At 38.9% G+C, this 18,143-nt stretch overlaps 1 protein-coding gene across 3 annotated transcripts in view; it reads left to right on the top strand.

Moving 5' to 3' along the window:
* Nucleotides 1-18,143, top strand: part of VPS35L (VPS35 endosomal protein sorting factor like) — a 177,054-nt gene that overhangs the window by 44,414 nt on the left and 114,497 nt on the right. For all 3 annotated transcript variants that reach the window (XM_037163428.2, XM_037163430.2, XM_053659497.1), the window contains exons 7-8: nt 9,798-9,926; nt 16,022-16,106. In XM_037163428.2, coding sequence (XP_037019323.2) covers nt 9,798-9,926; nt 16,022-16,106 — 214 coding nt within the window. The remainder of the gene's footprint in view (nt 1-9,797; nt 9,927-16,021; nt 16,107-18,143) is intronic.

Consider the following 18,143-nt stretch of genomic DNA (forward strand, 5'->3'; position numbering starts at 1 on the left):
TGTACCCAGCACGGTTGTCAATCAAGATAGAAGGCCAAATAAAGAGCTTCCAAGACAAAAGCAGTCTAAAAGAATATGCCTGCACCAAATCAGTCCTACAAGAAATACTAAAAGGACTGCTTTAAGGAAAGGAGGGAAAAGTGAGAGACGGAGAGGAACAAAGGTCCAAAAATGGCAATGAATAAGTACCTATCAATAATAACCTTAAATGTAAATGGATTAAAAGCTCCAAACAAAAGATACAGAAAAGCTGCATGGATGAGAAAGCATGACCCTCACATATGCTGCCTATAAGAGACCCACCTCAGAACAAAAGACCATCACAGACTAAAAGTGAAAGGCTGGAAACAAATTTTTCAAGCAAACGGACAAGAAGAAAAAGCTGGGGTAGCAATTCTCATATCAGACAACATGGACTTCAAAACGAGGGCCATAAGGAGAGACCCAGAAGGTCATTTCATAATACTCAAGGGAACTATCCACCAAGAAGACATTAACATCATAAATATATACGCACCAAATATAGGAGCACCCAAATACATCAAGAAAATCTTAGAGGACTTCAAGAAAGATATTGACAGCAACACAATTATAATAGGGGGTTTTAACACCCCACTATCAAAAATGGACAGATCTTCCAAACAAAATATCAACAAAGATATTGCAGCATTAAACAACACCCTAGAGGAAATGGACTTAACTGATATATATAGAGCCCTTCATCCCCAAAAAGCTAAGTACACATTCTTTTCAAATGCACATGGAGCATTTTAAAAAATAGACCACATAATAGGACACAAAATGAGCCTCAACAAATTCAGGAGGATTCATATCATACCAAGCATTTTCTCTGGCCATAAGGGACTGAAATTGGAAACCAACTCCAAAGGAAAAAACCCAAAGCACCCAAAATCATGGAGACTGAATGGTATGCTATTAAACAATGAATAGGTCAAGAATTAAATTATGGAGGAAATAAAAAGTTTCTGGAAATAAATGAAAACGAACTCACAACACCCGAAGACTTATGGGACAGAGCGAAGGCAGTACTGAGAGGGGAGTTTATAGCAATACAGGCCTATCTAATGAAGATAGAAACATTTCAAACAAACAACCTAACCCTACTTTTGCAAGAACTCGAGGAACAACAAGAGACACAGCTCAGAACAAGCAGAAAAAAGGAAATAACCAACATTAGAGCAGGACTAAATGACATAGAGATTAAAAGCACAATCTTAAGGATCAGTGAATCCAGGAGTTGGTTCTTTATAAAGATAAACAAAATAGACAAGCCTTTAAGTAGGCTCATCAAGAAAAGAAGAGAGAGGACACAAATAAACACCATCAGAAATGAAAGAGCAGGGATTACACCTGATACCACAGAAATATAAGGCATTGTAAGAAATTACTATGAACAACTGAACACCAAGGAATTTGAAAACCTAGGGGAAATGGACACATTTCTAGAAAAATATAATCTTCCAAAACTTAATGAAAAAGAAACAGAAAATCTGAACACACCAATAACAGCAAAAGAAATTGAAGCAGTAATCAAAAAACTCCCATCACACAAAAGCCCCGGACCAGATGGTTTCACAGGAGAATTCTACAAAGCATTGAAGTAAGAACTAACCCCTATTCTTCACAGACTATTCCAAAAAATCCAAAAGGATGGAAAACTTCCAAACTTCTCTTATGAAGCCAGCATCATCCAAATTCCAAAACCAGACGGAGATACAACAAAGAAAGAAAACTTCAGGCCAATATCACTGATGAACATAGATGCTAAAATCCTCAACAAAATATTTGCAAATCACGTCCAACAATATATCCAAAAGATTATACACCATGACCATTTAGGATTCATTTCAGGGATGCAAAGATGGTTCAATATTTGCAAATCAGTTAATGGAATTCATCATATAAACAAAAGCAAAGAAAAAACCACATGATCTTATGAATAGACACAGGAAAAGCTTTTGATAAGGTACAACACCCATTTATGATAAAAACACTCAGCAAAGTGGGACTAGACGGAGCATTCCACAATATAATAAAGGCCATATGTGGAAGACCTACAGCCGATATCGTACTCAATGGGCAAAAACTAAAAGCTTTTCCACTAAGATCAGGAACAAGACAAGGATGTCCACTTTCATCACTTGTATTCAATATAGTTTTGGAATATTTGGCCACAGCAATCAGGCAGGAAAAGGAAATAAAAGGCATCCAAATAGGAAAGGAGGACGCAAAACTCACTGTTTGCAGATGACATGATAGTGTACATGGAAAATCCAATAGACTCTACCAAAAAACAGCTCGAACTAATGAATGAATTTGGCAAAACAGCAGGATACAAAGTCAATATCCAGAAATCAAAGATATTTTTGTATACTAACAATCAGCAGAAGCTGAAATAAAAAAAAATCCCATTTGATATAGCAAAAAGAAAAATAAAATATCTGGGAATAAACTTAACCAAGGAGGTAAAAGACCTGTATGCAGAAAATTACACAGCACTGAAGAAAGAAATCAGGGAAGACACAAACAAATGGAAACATATTCCTTGTTCATGGATTAGAAGAATTAACATTATCAAAATGTCCATACTACCCAACGTAATTTGCAGATTCAATGCAATACCTGTTAAAGTACCAATGGCATATTTCACAAACATAGATAAAACACTTCAAAAATTTATATGGAACCATAAACAACTCCGAATAGCAGCTGCTATTTTGAGTAGAAGAACAAAGTAGGAGGGATCACAATACCTGATGTGAAAATGTATTACAAAGCCACTGTAATCAAAACAGCCTGGTACTGGCATAAAAACAGGCGCATAGAGCAATGGAACAGAAGAGAGAGCCCAGAAATCAACCCAACTCTCTACAGTCAATTAATATTCGACAAAGGGGGCAGTAACATAAAATGGAGTAAAGATAGTCTCTTCCAACAAATGGTGTTGGGAGAACTGGATAGCTACGTGGAAAAAACTTAAGCTTGGACTTTCACCAAGATGGAGGCATCGGTGGAGACACCGTGCTTTCTCACACAACCAAGTTTACAACCAAGTTCACTGGTGAAATGGATGCTCACAGACAACAAAATATTAGCAATAAAAAACACTGCCAGAACAGAGAAAATTGAACTTTTCGGAAGTTCGGTAACAACGAATTCTTCAGCCTGACCAGTAAGAGGGGCGAAGCCAGCTGGCGGAGCAGGGTTGCACAGGAAACCTCAGTCAGACAGATTCAATTGCGCGGATCCCAGGCGTGGGGTTGCAAAGGGCCGACCCAGTGAGCTACCTGCAGATCCGGTGATGGGGAATGGCGGCGGGTTGACTGTGCTGGCACATTCCAGTGGAGATAGACCAGCGAGGGAGTAGGCAGTGAGACAGGACCCAGCATGTCTCAACGAAGGGAGGCACATGGAGGGTTAGCAACAGGGGAGTGGGAGGAGAAGGGGGGAGAAGATACAGAAAATAAGTAGCATAGACGGTAGTTAGAAAATAGATACGGGGGCAAGAATAGTATGGGAAATATAGAATCCAAAGAACTTGAGACACATGGTCATAAACTAAAGGGGGGGAATTGTAGGGGTGGGGGCTGTGCAGGGTGGACGGGAATGAAGAGGGGGAATAGAACAACTGTAATGTCATAATAAAGAAAATAACTAAAAAAAAAAAACATGAAACTTGAGCACAATCTTACACCATACACCAAAATAAATTCACGGTGGATAAAAGACTTACGTGACACCATTAAAATCCTAGAGGAGAACGTTGCCAGGGAAATCTCAGAATGTTCATGCAGCAACATTTTTACCGACATGTCCCCTAGAGCAAGGAATATAAAGGAAAGAATAAACAAATGGGATCTCATCAAAATAAAAAGCTTCTGCATGGCTAAAGAAAACAGTATTAAATTAAAAAGATAACCAACTGTATGGGAAAACGTATTTGCCAATGATACCTCAGATAAAGGTTTAATCTCCAAAATATGCAAAGAACTTATACGACTCCACTCTAAGAAGACTTCTAACCCAATTAAAAAATGGGAAAAGGACTTGAACAGACACTTCTCCCAGGAGGACATACAGAACATCCAGAGACACATGAAGAGTTGCTCATTATTGTTTGCTACAAGGGAGATGCCAATTAAAACCACAATGAGATACCACTTTACACCGGTCAGGATGGCTATCATAAGCAAAGCAACAAGCAACAAATGTTGGAGAGGTTGTTGGGAAAATGTGTCTCTATTTCACTGTTGGTGGGATTGCAGACAAGTGCAACTACTTTGGAAAAGAGTACGGAATTTTCTAAAAAAAACTATAAACAGACCTTCCTTTTGACCCAGCAATTCCCCTGCTAGGATTATAGGCTAAGCATCCTAAAATATCAATTTCAAAGCATCTGTGCACCGCAATGTTCATAGCAGCACAATTTATAATATCCAAGAGTTGGAAGCAACCTAGGTGCCCATCAGTAAACGAATGGATCAAAAAATTGTGGTACATATATAGGATGGAATTCTATGCAGCAGAGAGAAAGAAGGAGCTACTACCCTTTGCAACAACATGGATGGAACTGGAAAGCATTATGCTGAGTGAAATAGGCCAGGGGTTGAGAGACAAATACCATATGATCTCACCTTTAACAGGAAGCTAAACAACAAAACAAACAAGAAAGCAGAATAAAAACCAAGACGTTGAAATAGAGAACAAGAGGACAGTGACCAGAGGGGAGAGGGAAGAGAATTTAAGGGGGAAAAATGGGAGGGATTTGGAGGAACAAATATGAAGGACACAGGGACCAGAACTAAGGGGGCTGGAAATGGGAGGAAGGTGGGTAGCACCCAGCGGTGGGGAGTGGGATGGGAGAAGTAGAGAAAAAACTGTGCTTGTAAAATAACTAAAATCATTTTAAAAAAATAATAAAATAAATAAATAAAAAGAAAGGAACGCAATATGAAATTTCCTCAAAAAACTAAAGGTGGAACTGTCTTTTGGTCCAGCAATAGTACTGCTAAGATTAAACTTTAAGAATCCTGAAATACCAATTCAAAAAAACCTATGCACTCCAGTATTCATAGCAGCATTATATATAATAGCCAAGTGCCGAATACAGCGTATGTGTCCATCAGTAAATGAGTGGATCAAAAACTGCAGTTCTTTTACATTATGGAATATTACACAGTAGAAAGAAGGAAGGACATTCTACCCTTGCAATAGCAAGGATGGAACTGGAGAGTATTATGCTTAATGAAATAATCCAGGCAGTGAAAGACAAATACCATATGACCTCACCTATAAGCGGAACGTAATAAAAATAAAAATCAATTGAGCAAGATAGAACCAGAGATATGGAAATAAAGAACAAACTGACATTGACCAGAGGGTTGGGTTGAAGGGAATAACACGGAAGAATAGGGGAAGGGGCATGTGAGGGAACATGAATAGAGGACTCATTGGCATGGGCAATCGAGGGGGAATAGACTGTGGGAGTGTGGGGAGATGGTCTATGAAGAGCAATGGCGAGAAATGCAGGAGACTGAAATGGAACAATTTTTTAAAAATGAAATAAATAGCATCCAAATTGGAAAGGAAGAAATAAAGTTGTCATTATTTACAGATGACATGATAATGTATGTAGAAAACCAAATAGACTTCACCAAAAAAGTACTTGAACTAATAAGTGAAATTGGGAAAATAACAGATACAAAGTCAATATTCTGAAATTGAAGGCATTTTTTTACAACAATAAAATATCAGAAATAGAAACTAGAAAAAATACCCCATGTGCTATAGCAACAAGAAAAATATAGTACCTAGGAATAAACTTAACTAAGGAGGTAAAATACCTAGACTCAGAAAACTATAGGACACTCATAAAAGAAATTAGGGGAGATACAAACAAATGGAATTATATTCTGTGTTTATGGATAGTGAGGATCATCATTAAAATGTCCATACTAGCCGCAGCAATGTATGGATTCAGCATAATTCCTATTAAATACCAGTGACATATGTCACAGATGTAGAATAAATATTTCAAAAATTTATGTGGAGTAAATGACCTCAAATAATTGCAGCAATCTTGAGAAAGAAGAAGAATATAGTAGGGATCACAAATACATGATATCAAACTATACTACAAGGCCAATGTGACCAAAACAGTCTGGTACTGGCATAAAAGCAGACATGTAGATCAATGAAACAGAACAGAAAACCCGGAAATAAACCCAAGTCTCTATGGATAATTAATATTCAACAAAGAGGGCAGAAGCGTAAAATGGAGTAAAAATAACCTCTCCAACAAATGGTGTTGGGAGGTCTGGATAACTACATGCAGTGAAAAAGAAACTTGATCACCAACTTACACCATACACAAAAATTAATTCAAGGTGGATGAAGGACTTAAATATAAGTTGCAACACTGTAAAAGTCCTAGAGGAGAACATAGGCAAAAAAAAAAAAAATAGATATCCCATGTAGATATATTTTCAACCATTCCTCATCCAGAGCAAGGGAATTAAAGAAAGAATAAACAAATGGGGCTGCATCAAATTAAAAGTTCTACATGGCTAAAGAAAATATATGGCAAAACATATTTGTCAACTCTACCTTGGACAAGGGTTTGATGTCCAAAATGTATGAAGAACTCATATTACTGAACACCAAGAAGATAGACTATGCAATTTTAAAATTGGGCAAGGGACCTGAACAGACCTTTCTCCAAGAAGAACATTCAGAGGCCCCATATGTATATGAAAAGATGGTGAGCATCACTAGCTATCAGAGAGCTGCAAATTAAAACTACAGTGATAGTTGTAGTTTTAATTCACACTGTTCAGAATGGCCATCATAAACATTAACAAAGAACAAGTGCTGGGGAGGTCGTGGAGAAAAAGGAACCCTAGTGCACTGTTGGTGGGAATGCAGGCTGGTGCTGCTGCTGTTGAATACAGTATGGAATTTCTTCAAAAAAATAAAGATGTAACTGCCTTTTGACCCAGCTTTTCCAATGGTGCCTAAGAATCCTGAAACACCAGTTCAAAAGGACCTATGTACCTCAATGTTTATAGCAAGCAATGTTATTTACAACAGCCAAATGCTACAAACAGCCAAAATGTTTATCAGTAAATGAGTGGATCAAAAGCAGTGGTACATTTACACAATGAAATATTATGCAGTAAAAAGAAAGAAAGAAAGAAGTACCTTTGCAATGGCGTGGATGGAACTGAAGAGCATTATCCTAAGTGAAATAAACCACTCTGCAACAGACAGCATTGTGTGATCTCACTATAACAGGAACCTAATGAACACAAACTAGCAAAAAGAACCAGAGGCATGGAAACAAGGAAGAAACTTACAGGGACCAGAGGGGAGGGTGGAGGGGGAAAAGGGAGGAAAGAAGGGGTCCCGGGCCTAGTTAAAGAACTAGTATAAATGACCCATAGACATGGACAACACAGTGGGGACTGACTTGGAGCAGAGTGTGGGTAGGGCAGGAAAGAGGAACAGGGAAAAATTAGGATAACTGTAATTGAACAACATTAAAAAAGAAAATAATGTACTTGAGTATGAGGACACATACACAGGCAAATGTCAGTTGAAATGTAATTATTTGATGACATAAAAGCAAAGACTCTTTTACCCAATAAATAAAAAATAAAAAAAGAAAACAAAAAAGATTCTAGTTCTATGGACTAAATGGGTATACTTTGAAATTCACGAAGGGCCATACATATCATGGCAGTTGCATTGGTGTGCTGTGCATCTTGCCTCTTGTTTCAGAGTCCTTCCAGCTCTAAAACCAGAGTAGTTGGGTCCTGAGCAGAATCTAATAGTCCACTATCTTATTTCCAAATTCAGACCAGATAAATTTTGAATTTGGTAGCCAGCGAGCCTCATCTGCATATTATCGGTCGACCTCAGCAGGCAGAAAGGGAATTACTGAGGGGTTTAATCAACGTCCTTTAGTCTGTGAGTCTGTGAAAGTTACTTGAGTTGGTTTAAGGTGAAAATGGGGACTAAATTGAAGGAGAAAAGGGCGCTATCTTGAACCCAAGAGCACAATGTCTTGGACCCAGGGACTGAGGAACAATCCAAAGAACCCAGCAGCTGGTCTCTCTTTCTCTTGCTTCTGTGTAGCCCCCTCATCACTGATTCTTTGTTTATTTCTTTTTTTTTCTGCAAACTGGTTTCTTTGCACACAGCAGATATGGCTGCTCCATGACTTCTAAGTTAACAGTATATTAGGGTAAGGCTAGGTTACAGTGTGGCAGCAAATGAACCCCCATATATCAGTGTCTTAATTATAAGGTTTATTTCTTCCTCACATTATTCATCCAGTGAAGTTGACAGACAAAACCGTGTCATGGTGCTGCCTTCTCAACAGATAGCTCATGGGGTTGTCACAGCCAAGCTGACAAAAGGGTCACTTTTTACTACCTCCGCCCAAAGGGACATGTGTCCCTCTGCTCATGGCCTGTTTGCCCAAACTTTTCACGTGACTCCTACTGCAAAGGGGTGGGGGGACCCTATCTCATAGTTCAAATGACCAGTTGGGATCAGTCCACATTTTTTGAATATTGTATTCTTTAAACAGACAGAGTTCTTCACTTTGGTTTCCAGAGGACATTAATATAAAAAATGGGAGATTCTTGATCTCCTCATGTGGATTAGAATGACCCTTAGTCATGTGAGCTTAGAGCATCTCAAATAAAAGCAGGAATGAATGACTGAGTACATACTGTGGCTATGCTAAGTCTTCATATGTTATTTCATCCATGTGGTGATCTAGGTGTCTTATGCCACAGGTGTTTGCTATGGTCTTTTTTTGTCCTGAATTCTCTCTCCCTTAAGTAAGCATTAGGGGGTCTAGATTATATCGCCTTCCCCACAATGCTTACTTAATACCTGTACACCACTGAGAGTTTTCCTTAAGCATCACTTCTCCCAGGAAACAATTCTTAACAACCAGTCTAGAGTCCTTGAGAAATACTCAAGTCCTGTATTTGTTCTATTCTAAGATGAACCTTTTCTCCAACATTTGAATATCTCTCACATTAGGCCATATCTCTCCAGTGATACATACCAGTGATCAGCAAGTTTTTTTCCCCCCTTAATGGTACAGGAAACAATTGTGCTTCTTACAGTGGGCATTTCAGGTTTAGTATTGTTTCCTTTCAAGCATTTATCTCAGTTTGTATTAACATCCATTTTGTCCTATGTACCTCATACTCCATTAGTGCAGAAATAATGTCATTTTGCTTAACTTTGTATCTCGAGCATCTAGTATACCATGGTTGGCACACTATGGGTCCAGATAACTGTTTGTTATCCCTGTTATCTCTGTTCAGATATAAGGCCCTGGGAAGAAAGTAGCTCACTCAGAATCACATGGTAGTAAGTGGCTGAGGTGAGAGTTGGCCTAGGTCAGACTTGCCTCCAAGGTCAGTCTCTCAGTCACTGCTCTTTGCCCATCTTTGCAGAAAACTCAAAGAACCTGTTTGTTCCCAATAGGAAGGACACAGGGACGAGAACTAAGGGGGGGTGGAAATGGGAGGGAGGTGGGGAGCAAGGGGCGGGGGAGGCTGGGATGGGAAAAATAGACAAAAAACTGTACTTGAAAAATAACTAAATAAAATTAAATTACTTAAAAAAAAAAAAAGAACCTGTTTGTTCCCAAGACAAAATGATCCATCCTGGTGGGCATATGAAAAAAAATTTAGCAAGGCTCAGCCAGTGTTCTCCTTTTGTGCTTATACTTTCCTGCTTTCTCCCCACAGGGATCCCAAAAGGAACTGCTGAATTTGACTCAACAGGATTATGTGAACCGCATAGAGGAGCTTAACCAGTCACTGAAGGATGCCTGGGCCTCGGACCAAAAAGTAAAGGCTCTAAAAATAGTCATCCAGGTCAGGTCTAGTGATTTTTTTCTTTTTCTTCTGACTTTTGCATGTAAGACTCCTTTGTGGATAATTAGGATTTTTATAGGCCTACCTTTTTCAACTATTCCATTTTCAGTTTTTATGAGATGAATCTGTTTTTATGAGTGGTTAATCCCACTGCCACCATGTGCAGCTGTACAGGTTGTGCATTGCACAATTCCAATAAACTTACCCTAGATACAGTATTAATGGTGCTCTCTGGGTTATGCAGTTAGTTCATTGGCCCTGTACAGCTACTGGAGCATTTATGATTTGTACAGACTGGAGGTTGACAACTATATTTTGGGTTTCCTTGACCAGATTTTCTTTGTGTCTTTGGGACTAATGGTTGTGTGTCTCCGATACATACATTTTTGGGTTATAGTCTGCATAACTATGAGGCAAAGAAAATATATTTATGGTATTAGGAGAGTTACATTTGGTGAATACATTTTGTTTATGAGTTTGTTGATCTGTGAACACTGTTGGATCTTAAGAAACAGTTTTGTAAGGAAAACAGTGTATTCTGTTTCTTGACCCTTAAGGTCTTGGCAAACCATGCTCACAAATACACTAAAAAATAATATATGCATTATGATTTTCACAGGACAGTTAACAAAGAATTTCTGAATAACCATTTTAGTTCAAAAGGAGAAATCCCATTTTTATTTAATGTCATGGCAATGTGACATTTGTTTCCTCGCTTTTTACTTTGGAGAGAGGGTTAGAAGAGCATGGGGGCCTTTACAGTGAGTGCTCGAAATCTGTTAAGATGGGCACTTTATATGGCAGGTGCTATTTTTTTGAGTATTTCATGACCAAGCCCTTCGATCACTGTTAGTTTTCAAAGTAAATACCCATGAAGAAGGGTCTTCTCATCTGGATGCACGTGATACAGGGTTGCTTGCTGAGGGGCTCAAGTGAGAAAATAATAAACTAACGATTGCTTCTTCAGGATATTTTTATTGGCAACATCTCTACATAGAGTATTGCAATATAGAATTGTGACTTCTGAATTTTACAGCTGGAGGAGATTTGATTGGTGTCTTCTCAAACAAAAGAACTGTGGACAAGTTTGATTAACTCTGCACCTGGTTAATTGTAACTGTCTTACTTTCTATACTTTAAAAACTACCTTCTTTATTTAGTAAAGATAGTCAAGTTGCAGAGTGTGGAGAAATGGGACCAGCTCACTTTATTTGCTCTGCAACGAAGTTTCTGTTTTTGTAGCTTTATTGAGATATATTTTACATAGCCTAAAATCCACCATTGTAAGTGTGCAATTCAGTGATTTTTAGTGAGTTTACAGAGTTATGCAACTATTACACAATCCACTGTTAGAACATTTTCATTACCCTCCCCTTCAGATTCCCTCAAGCATGTTTGCAATTAAACCTTGCCATCACTTCTGGCCCCAGAAAACCACTAATGTGCTTTTGGCACTCTAAAGTTTCATTTTCTAGACATTTCATGTATGTGGGATCATTCAGTACGCAATCATTTGCTTCTTCTTTCCTTAGCATAATGTTTTTGAGATGCCTCCATGTCGTAGTGCTAGTACTTTATACCTGCTGTACTTTATACCAGCAGTACTTTTACTGCTGACTGGTATTCCAGTGTATGGATAACCACATTTTACGTATCCATTAGTAAATTGATAGACATTTAGACTGTTTCCACTCTGGCTGTTATAAGTAATGCTACTATGAACATTTACATACAAGTCTTTGTGCGGACATATGTTTTCATTTCTCTGGAGTAGATTCCTAGGAGAGGAAGTGCTGAATCATATGGTATGTTTATATTTAACTTTTTGAGAAATGGCCAACTTGCTTTCCAAAATGGCAGTGCCACTTGTATTCCTGCCAGCAGTGTGTGGACATCCTAGCTCTTAGAACAGTCGTTGTCTGTCTTTTGTATTATAGCCATCCTCGTGGGTTTGAAGTGGCATCTTATTGTGTTTTATGTTTTTAATCCTCACCTAAAAACATATCTTCATTGATTTTACAGAGAGAAGAGGTAGAGAGGGTGGTGGAGAGAGAAAGACAGACAGTGACGTGAGAGAGAAACATTAATCTGTTGTCTCCTGTATGTACCCTGCCTGGGGATCAAATCCACAACCTAGGCATTTGCACTGACTTGGAATCAAACCCACAACCTCTGGTGCATGGAATGATGCTCCAACCAAGGGCACACTGTGGTTTTAATTTGTAATTTACCTTCTAACTAATGATGTTGAATATCTTTTCATGTGTTTATTGGCCATTTTTATTTCTTCCTTTAGTGAAATGTCTATTCAAGTCTTTCCCATTTTTAAAATCAGGTTGTTTATCTTCTTTTTGAATAGTAATAATTCTTTATATATTCTTGATTCAAATTTTTTATTAAATATATGCTCTAAAAGTATTTTTGTGTACTATGTGACCTGTCTTGATTTTTATAGTGGTGCCTTTTGAAGTGTAGACATTTTTAATTTTAATGAAGTTCAGTTAATTAATTGTCTCTCTTCTGGCTCATGGTTGTAGAAATTTTATAGTTTTAGTTCTTATGTCTAGGTCTGTGGTCCATTTTGAATTAATTTTTGTGTATGGTATAAGAACATAGATTTATTTTTTTGCATGTGGATGGCCAATTGTCTTAGCAACATTTGTTAGAAAGACTATCTTTTACCTGTTGAATTATCTTGGCACCTTTGTCAAAAGTCAACTGACTGTAAACATAAGCTTCTGGACTCTCAAGTGTGTTCCACAGATCTGTAAGTCTTTCCTCATGCCAGTACCACATTATGTTGGGTACTATAGTTTTATGGTAAGTTCTGAAACTGGGTAGTGTAAGTGATTTCACTTTGTTCTTCTTTTTTCGAAGTTGTTTTGACTCTTCTTGGTGTTTTGCATTTCTATTGATTTTTGGAATCACTTGTCAATTTCTTCCTACCACCCCAAACAAACAAACCTGGGATTTTGATAGGGATTGTGTTGACCCTATAGGTTAATTAGAGAGATTTGCCATCTTAGCAATAGTGAGTCTACTGGTGTATAAATTATGTGTCATTCATTTTGTGGATGGACATCTGGTTCTTGCTTTTTCTTTTTTCATTATTATGAATAGCATTACTGTGAACACTCTTGGACATGTCTGCTGGCCTTTCTCTGATGATGGTCCATACCTTAGAGTGGAGTTGCTTGGTGCAGGGTGTGTACAATACCATTATTTTCCAAAGTAACTGTGCCAGCTGACATACTTGCAGTAGCAGTGGCAGTATGAGTCTGTGCTATTCAGCATCCTCTCCACATTTGGTATGATCAGATTTTCTGTCTTCGTTTTTTCAAATTAGGAGGTGATAAAATCCTATTTTGTGGTGGTTTTAATTTGCTATTCCCTGATTATAATAGTATTGATCATCTTTTCACATGTTAACAATTGGAATTTCCTTTTCTGTGAAATGTCTTTTGTCAGTTCTATTTGCTTATTTTTAAATTATGTTATTTGTATTTTTTATATTGATTTTTAGGATTTTTTTCATGTATTCTGGGTAGTAATTGTTCTCTGATCATTTAGTCTGGTTTCTCCATTTGCTTTGTTTAATCAATTTTTAAAAAATCCTGATAATAGAAACTCCTAGTGTTCCTCTAGATTAGAGTGTTGCTAATTGGAAACAAATGGAAAATACCTTTTTAATATTTTTCTAGCAATGTTAATAAATTTGATAGTAAGTATTTCAGATAGAGTAATTTATTAGTACTTCAGTTAATGTTTGTAACAGTGGTTCTCAGCCTTGGCAGGATGGTAGAAACATATGGGGGCTTTAAAATCTCCTGAATCTATACTTATACCCCAAACCAGCTTTATCAGGATCGCTGGGAGTGGGACCCAGGTATCATTATTTTCAAAAGCTCCCCAGATGATTCCAAACACTGGCTTATAGAATGCTTAGTCCATTCAGAATCTGTTGCACATTGTGGATGTCCTGTGAAGTGGATGTCCTAGAGCTCTTATTAAAAAGACTGATTTCCTAATGCCTCCCTGGAGGGTTTGAAAAGTAGGTTTAGCATGAAACAGAGAATCTGTATTTTTAATACATACCCTGGGGCTTTGAAACTGCACCAAAGCTTTAAAATCTTGAGGAATCTTCAAAATTGTGATTTAAAAGGTAACTTCAATTTATAATATTATTATGACTTTAACTTTGGATTTAAAAAAATCTCTGCTTCCGGTTATCTTTTATAAAATATATGTTCTACACCAGGTTAGGAGAAAAATCAATACATAGCTGTTGGGAAGCCCCAGCTGTGTTTAATTTGAAATCTTCTATTTGAATTCTCTTTCTCTCACCTCCTGAGTGGGCACCAATTTATCTGTGAGGCCTCTGGGTAAGAGCTTGGGAGATGTGACATTCCTAGGAACCAAGAGTTGTGTGTTATAAGCAGTCTGTAAGACTCACAGTTGTTTGCATTTTCCAAGCCCTGAAATTTCATGGGGTAATTGTTTAAGTTGGATTGGAACTCTCACAAAGGACATATGATAGAACACAAAGCAGGGCATCAGAAAATAGGTTCCACAAATGCCATGTTTGGTGTCAACACTATTGTTTTAACAGCTTACATTTCCCTCTGCCCACTCCCCGAAATAATATTTGGGCTGTAAGAGAATGTTTTACAAATTACTTACTTCTAAGCATGTAGTGCTGAGAGAAACTTGATGAATGTAACGATTTAGGTATTGGGTAACAAAGTGAGAATGGATGACAGCTTACTTCTTTTTTCAAAGGTTTTATTTATTTATTTTTAGACAGAGGGGAAGAGTGGGAGAGAGGGAGAGAAACATCAATGTGTGGTTGCCTCTTGTGCTCCCCCTACTGGGTACCTGGCCCACAACCCAGGCATGTGCCCTGACTGGGAATCGAACCAGAAACCCTTTGGTTCACAGTCCAGCGCTCAACCACTGAGCCACATCAGCTAGAGCATGACAGTCTACTTCTTGATAAGATGAACTTGTGACCATTCTCTGCAGGTTGGAAATGCATATTAAATGCCCAAATATTTTTAAGTGACATTTTTCTCTCTGAGTATCAACCATTGGAATAATAAAATAGGGCAAGTTTCTTTAGTTCTTTATGCCAACTTTTGAATTTGTAAATACTTTGGGGGCATTGAATTTGTAAATACTTTGGGGCATTATTTTTAGAGAGGGGAAGGGAGAAAGATAGGGAGAGAAACATGGATGTGTGAGAGATACAGTTGCCTCTTGTGTGCCTCCAACTGGGGACCTGGCCTGCAACCCAGGCATGTACCCTGACCAGGAATTGGACCTGTGACCTTTTGGTCTCAGGCCAGTGCTCAATCCACTGAGCCACATCAACCAGGGTGTAAGTGATGACTTAGTCTCAGGTATTTAAGGCGAAGTTGTGTGACTGTAGTTTTCTGTTAAGAGTCCTGAACATGCCAATGCTCTGCTAGCTTGAGTGATAGCATGGAGATTGAGCAAGTCCCTGTGGAACCCAGATGCTTGCAGTGTTGAAGACTATAGTCCAGAGAAACATGAACTTGCTGAAGCCTGTCATGTTTCTTTTAGAGGGATATTTGGGAATGAGTGTAAATGGTAGATGCTAGTTTTTGGAAATTTACTTATGGGGTCATTTCACAGAAAAGAATGGTTAAGAATTGAGACCATCCTGAAATAAACCAGAAGTAAGCATGCTGAAAATCAGCTGGAACAAAGATGGAAATCATCTGCAAAGGCATTTATGGGAGAGGTGTCATTGACTTCGTTTGCTGACCTTGAGTGCTGACCCTAGTTTCATATATGAGCAGAGACCCTTTTGGATGAGATCTCTCAGTCCTTTGGTTTTCCTGGAGGAAGGTGGTAGTGTTTTTCCTTAAGAGGCTCTGTTGGGAGCAGAAACTCACTGTCATCGTCAAAAACACAGTGGTTTTGCTTATCATTGTGTTTCCAATGTCTAGCAAGGGCCTGAAACGTGGTAAGCATATGCACTTGTTTGTAGAAATTGTTCATTTTCAGGCCTGGAGTGTTCTAACCAAGTGAGACACAACAGAATGAATATTCTTTTCTCTTCTCTTTTTTAGTGTTCAAAGCTTCTTTCAGACACAGGCGTTATTCAGTTCTACCCAAGCAAATTTGTCCTCATCACTGACATACTTGATACATTTGGTAAGTACTAAGTACTAGTCATATTCATTTTAGATCTAGGAAATAGATTTTTTTTTGCCAGAAGTTGGGTGGTAGAGTTGCTTTAAATTGGGTGGTTTAAGTATGGACAAATCATGAGGGAGACCCCCCAAACTCTTGCTATTTAACAAAGGTACTGTTATTGAAAGAATTTTAAATTATGTGTTTTCTAACCTTCTAATAGGCTACTAAAGAAAGTGGGGAAAGTGGGGCCAGCATGCAGCCTACCTAGATCAGCGGCAGTCCATCACCATCTTATGGTGTCTGGAATTCACTTTGTTGGAACTGAATTCAGAATTTCTTCCTAGTCTTTTTTCATTCCTCAATGGATTTCTGTCTGGGGAAATGGCAACGCTATGTATCTTGTTGCCCAAACTGAAAATCTGAGAGTCTTCTTCCCTGTGTCCCACATTCAGTCCTAAATTCTTCAATTCAGCATCCTAAATCTCCCCAGTATTCCATTTTTTCCTGTCTTTAGAAAAAAACCTTAGTCCAGGCCACAGTCCTCTCACACTCGGATAATGGCTGCAGGTCTTATGAGCTTTTTCACACTGTGGCTGTTCCTTGTCCCATGTGCCACCCCTCAGGCAGAGTGATTTATGGGAGGCCAGCAGAGAGGTCTGGACTAAAGAGAATGACCTGAACCCCCTCTTCAGAAACAGGAGACCTTTGTGCTTCTTGGCAATGGTTAGTGTCCAGAAAAGCATCATGCCATTAGCAGTTTGCCCAAACCATAGAGCCTTTTAGGCAATACATGATGTTGAGCAATGAGGTACCCCATAAGAACTAGCAAACAGTTGCCTTCTGAGAGCTGAACACATACGCAGTCAGAACAGAGACATTCACTGCCTTACCAAGGAAGGACCGGTGGGCTCCTAGCCCTGCAAATCTTGTTTATAACTCATCAAAAGACCTAGGGGACTTCTGGCCAAGATAAAGGCATAGGCAGACACAGTGTGCCTCCTCACACAAGCAAAATAAGGACAACAAAAATTTAGAAACAAAAAACAACCAGAACTGACAGAAAATTGAACTGTATGAAAGCCCGACAGCCAAGAAGTTAAAACAGACACATTCTTCCAGACCCGTAGAAGAGGCAGAGTCTGGAAGCCAGGCGGAGAGGGGTGGAGGGGAAAAAAGCAGTGGCCGGAAGACCCCTGGCATGGGGTGGCAGTGGGAGGACCTAGTGAGACAGCGGATTGTGGACAGGCACAGTGGGCAAGGCGGCTGGCTGACCATCGATCCCACATTCATGTGCAGATAAACCAGGTGAAACTGGGGAACAAGACAGACCGTGCAATCCTGGGCTCCAGCACGGGGAAATAAAGCCTCAAAACACCTATTGAAAACACCTGTGGGGGTTGAGGTGCTGAGAGAGATTCCCAGGCTCACAGGAGAGTTCACTGGAGAGACCCACAGGGTACTAGAATGTACACAAGCCCACTCAATGTACACAAGCTCAGGAATCAGCACCAGAAGGGCCCAGTTTGCTTGGGGTAAGTGGCAGAAGGGATTGAAATCTAGCAGAGAGTGGAGCAAGCGCCATTGTTCCCTCTTGGACCCCTTTCTGACACACCACAACACAACTGAACGTTGAGGGTTTGTCCCGCCCTGGTAAACACCTGAGGCTCCACCCCTCACTATGTAACAGGCGAGTCAAGACAAAAAAAAAAAATGGCCCAAATGAAAGCACAGATCAAAGCTCCAGAACAAATACAACTAAGCGACAAAGAGCCAACCTATCAGATGCACAGTTCAAAACTCTGATGATCAGGATGCTCACAGAATGGGTTGAATTTGGTCGTAAATGAGATGAAAACATGAAGGCTACATTAAGTGAATTAAGGAAAATGTACAGGGAACCAATAGTGATGGGAAGGAAACTGGGACTCAAATCAATGGAGTGGGCCAGAAGGAAGAAAGAAACAACCAACAACCAAACAGAAAAGAAGGAAGAAACAAGAATTCAAAAAAATGAGGAGAGGCTTAGGAACCTCCAGGACATCTTTAAATGTTCCA

The sequence above is a fragment of the Artibeus jamaicensis genome, unplaced genomic scaffold (genome assembly GCF_021234435.1).
Source record: "Artibeus jamaicensis isolate MK-2021 breed Jamaican fruit bat unplaced genomic scaffold, CSHL_Jam_final scaffold_666, whole genome shotgun sequence".
NCBI classification, from domain to species: domain Eukaryota; kingdom Metazoa; phylum Chordata; class Mammalia; order Chiroptera; family Phyllostomidae; genus Artibeus; species Artibeus jamaicensis.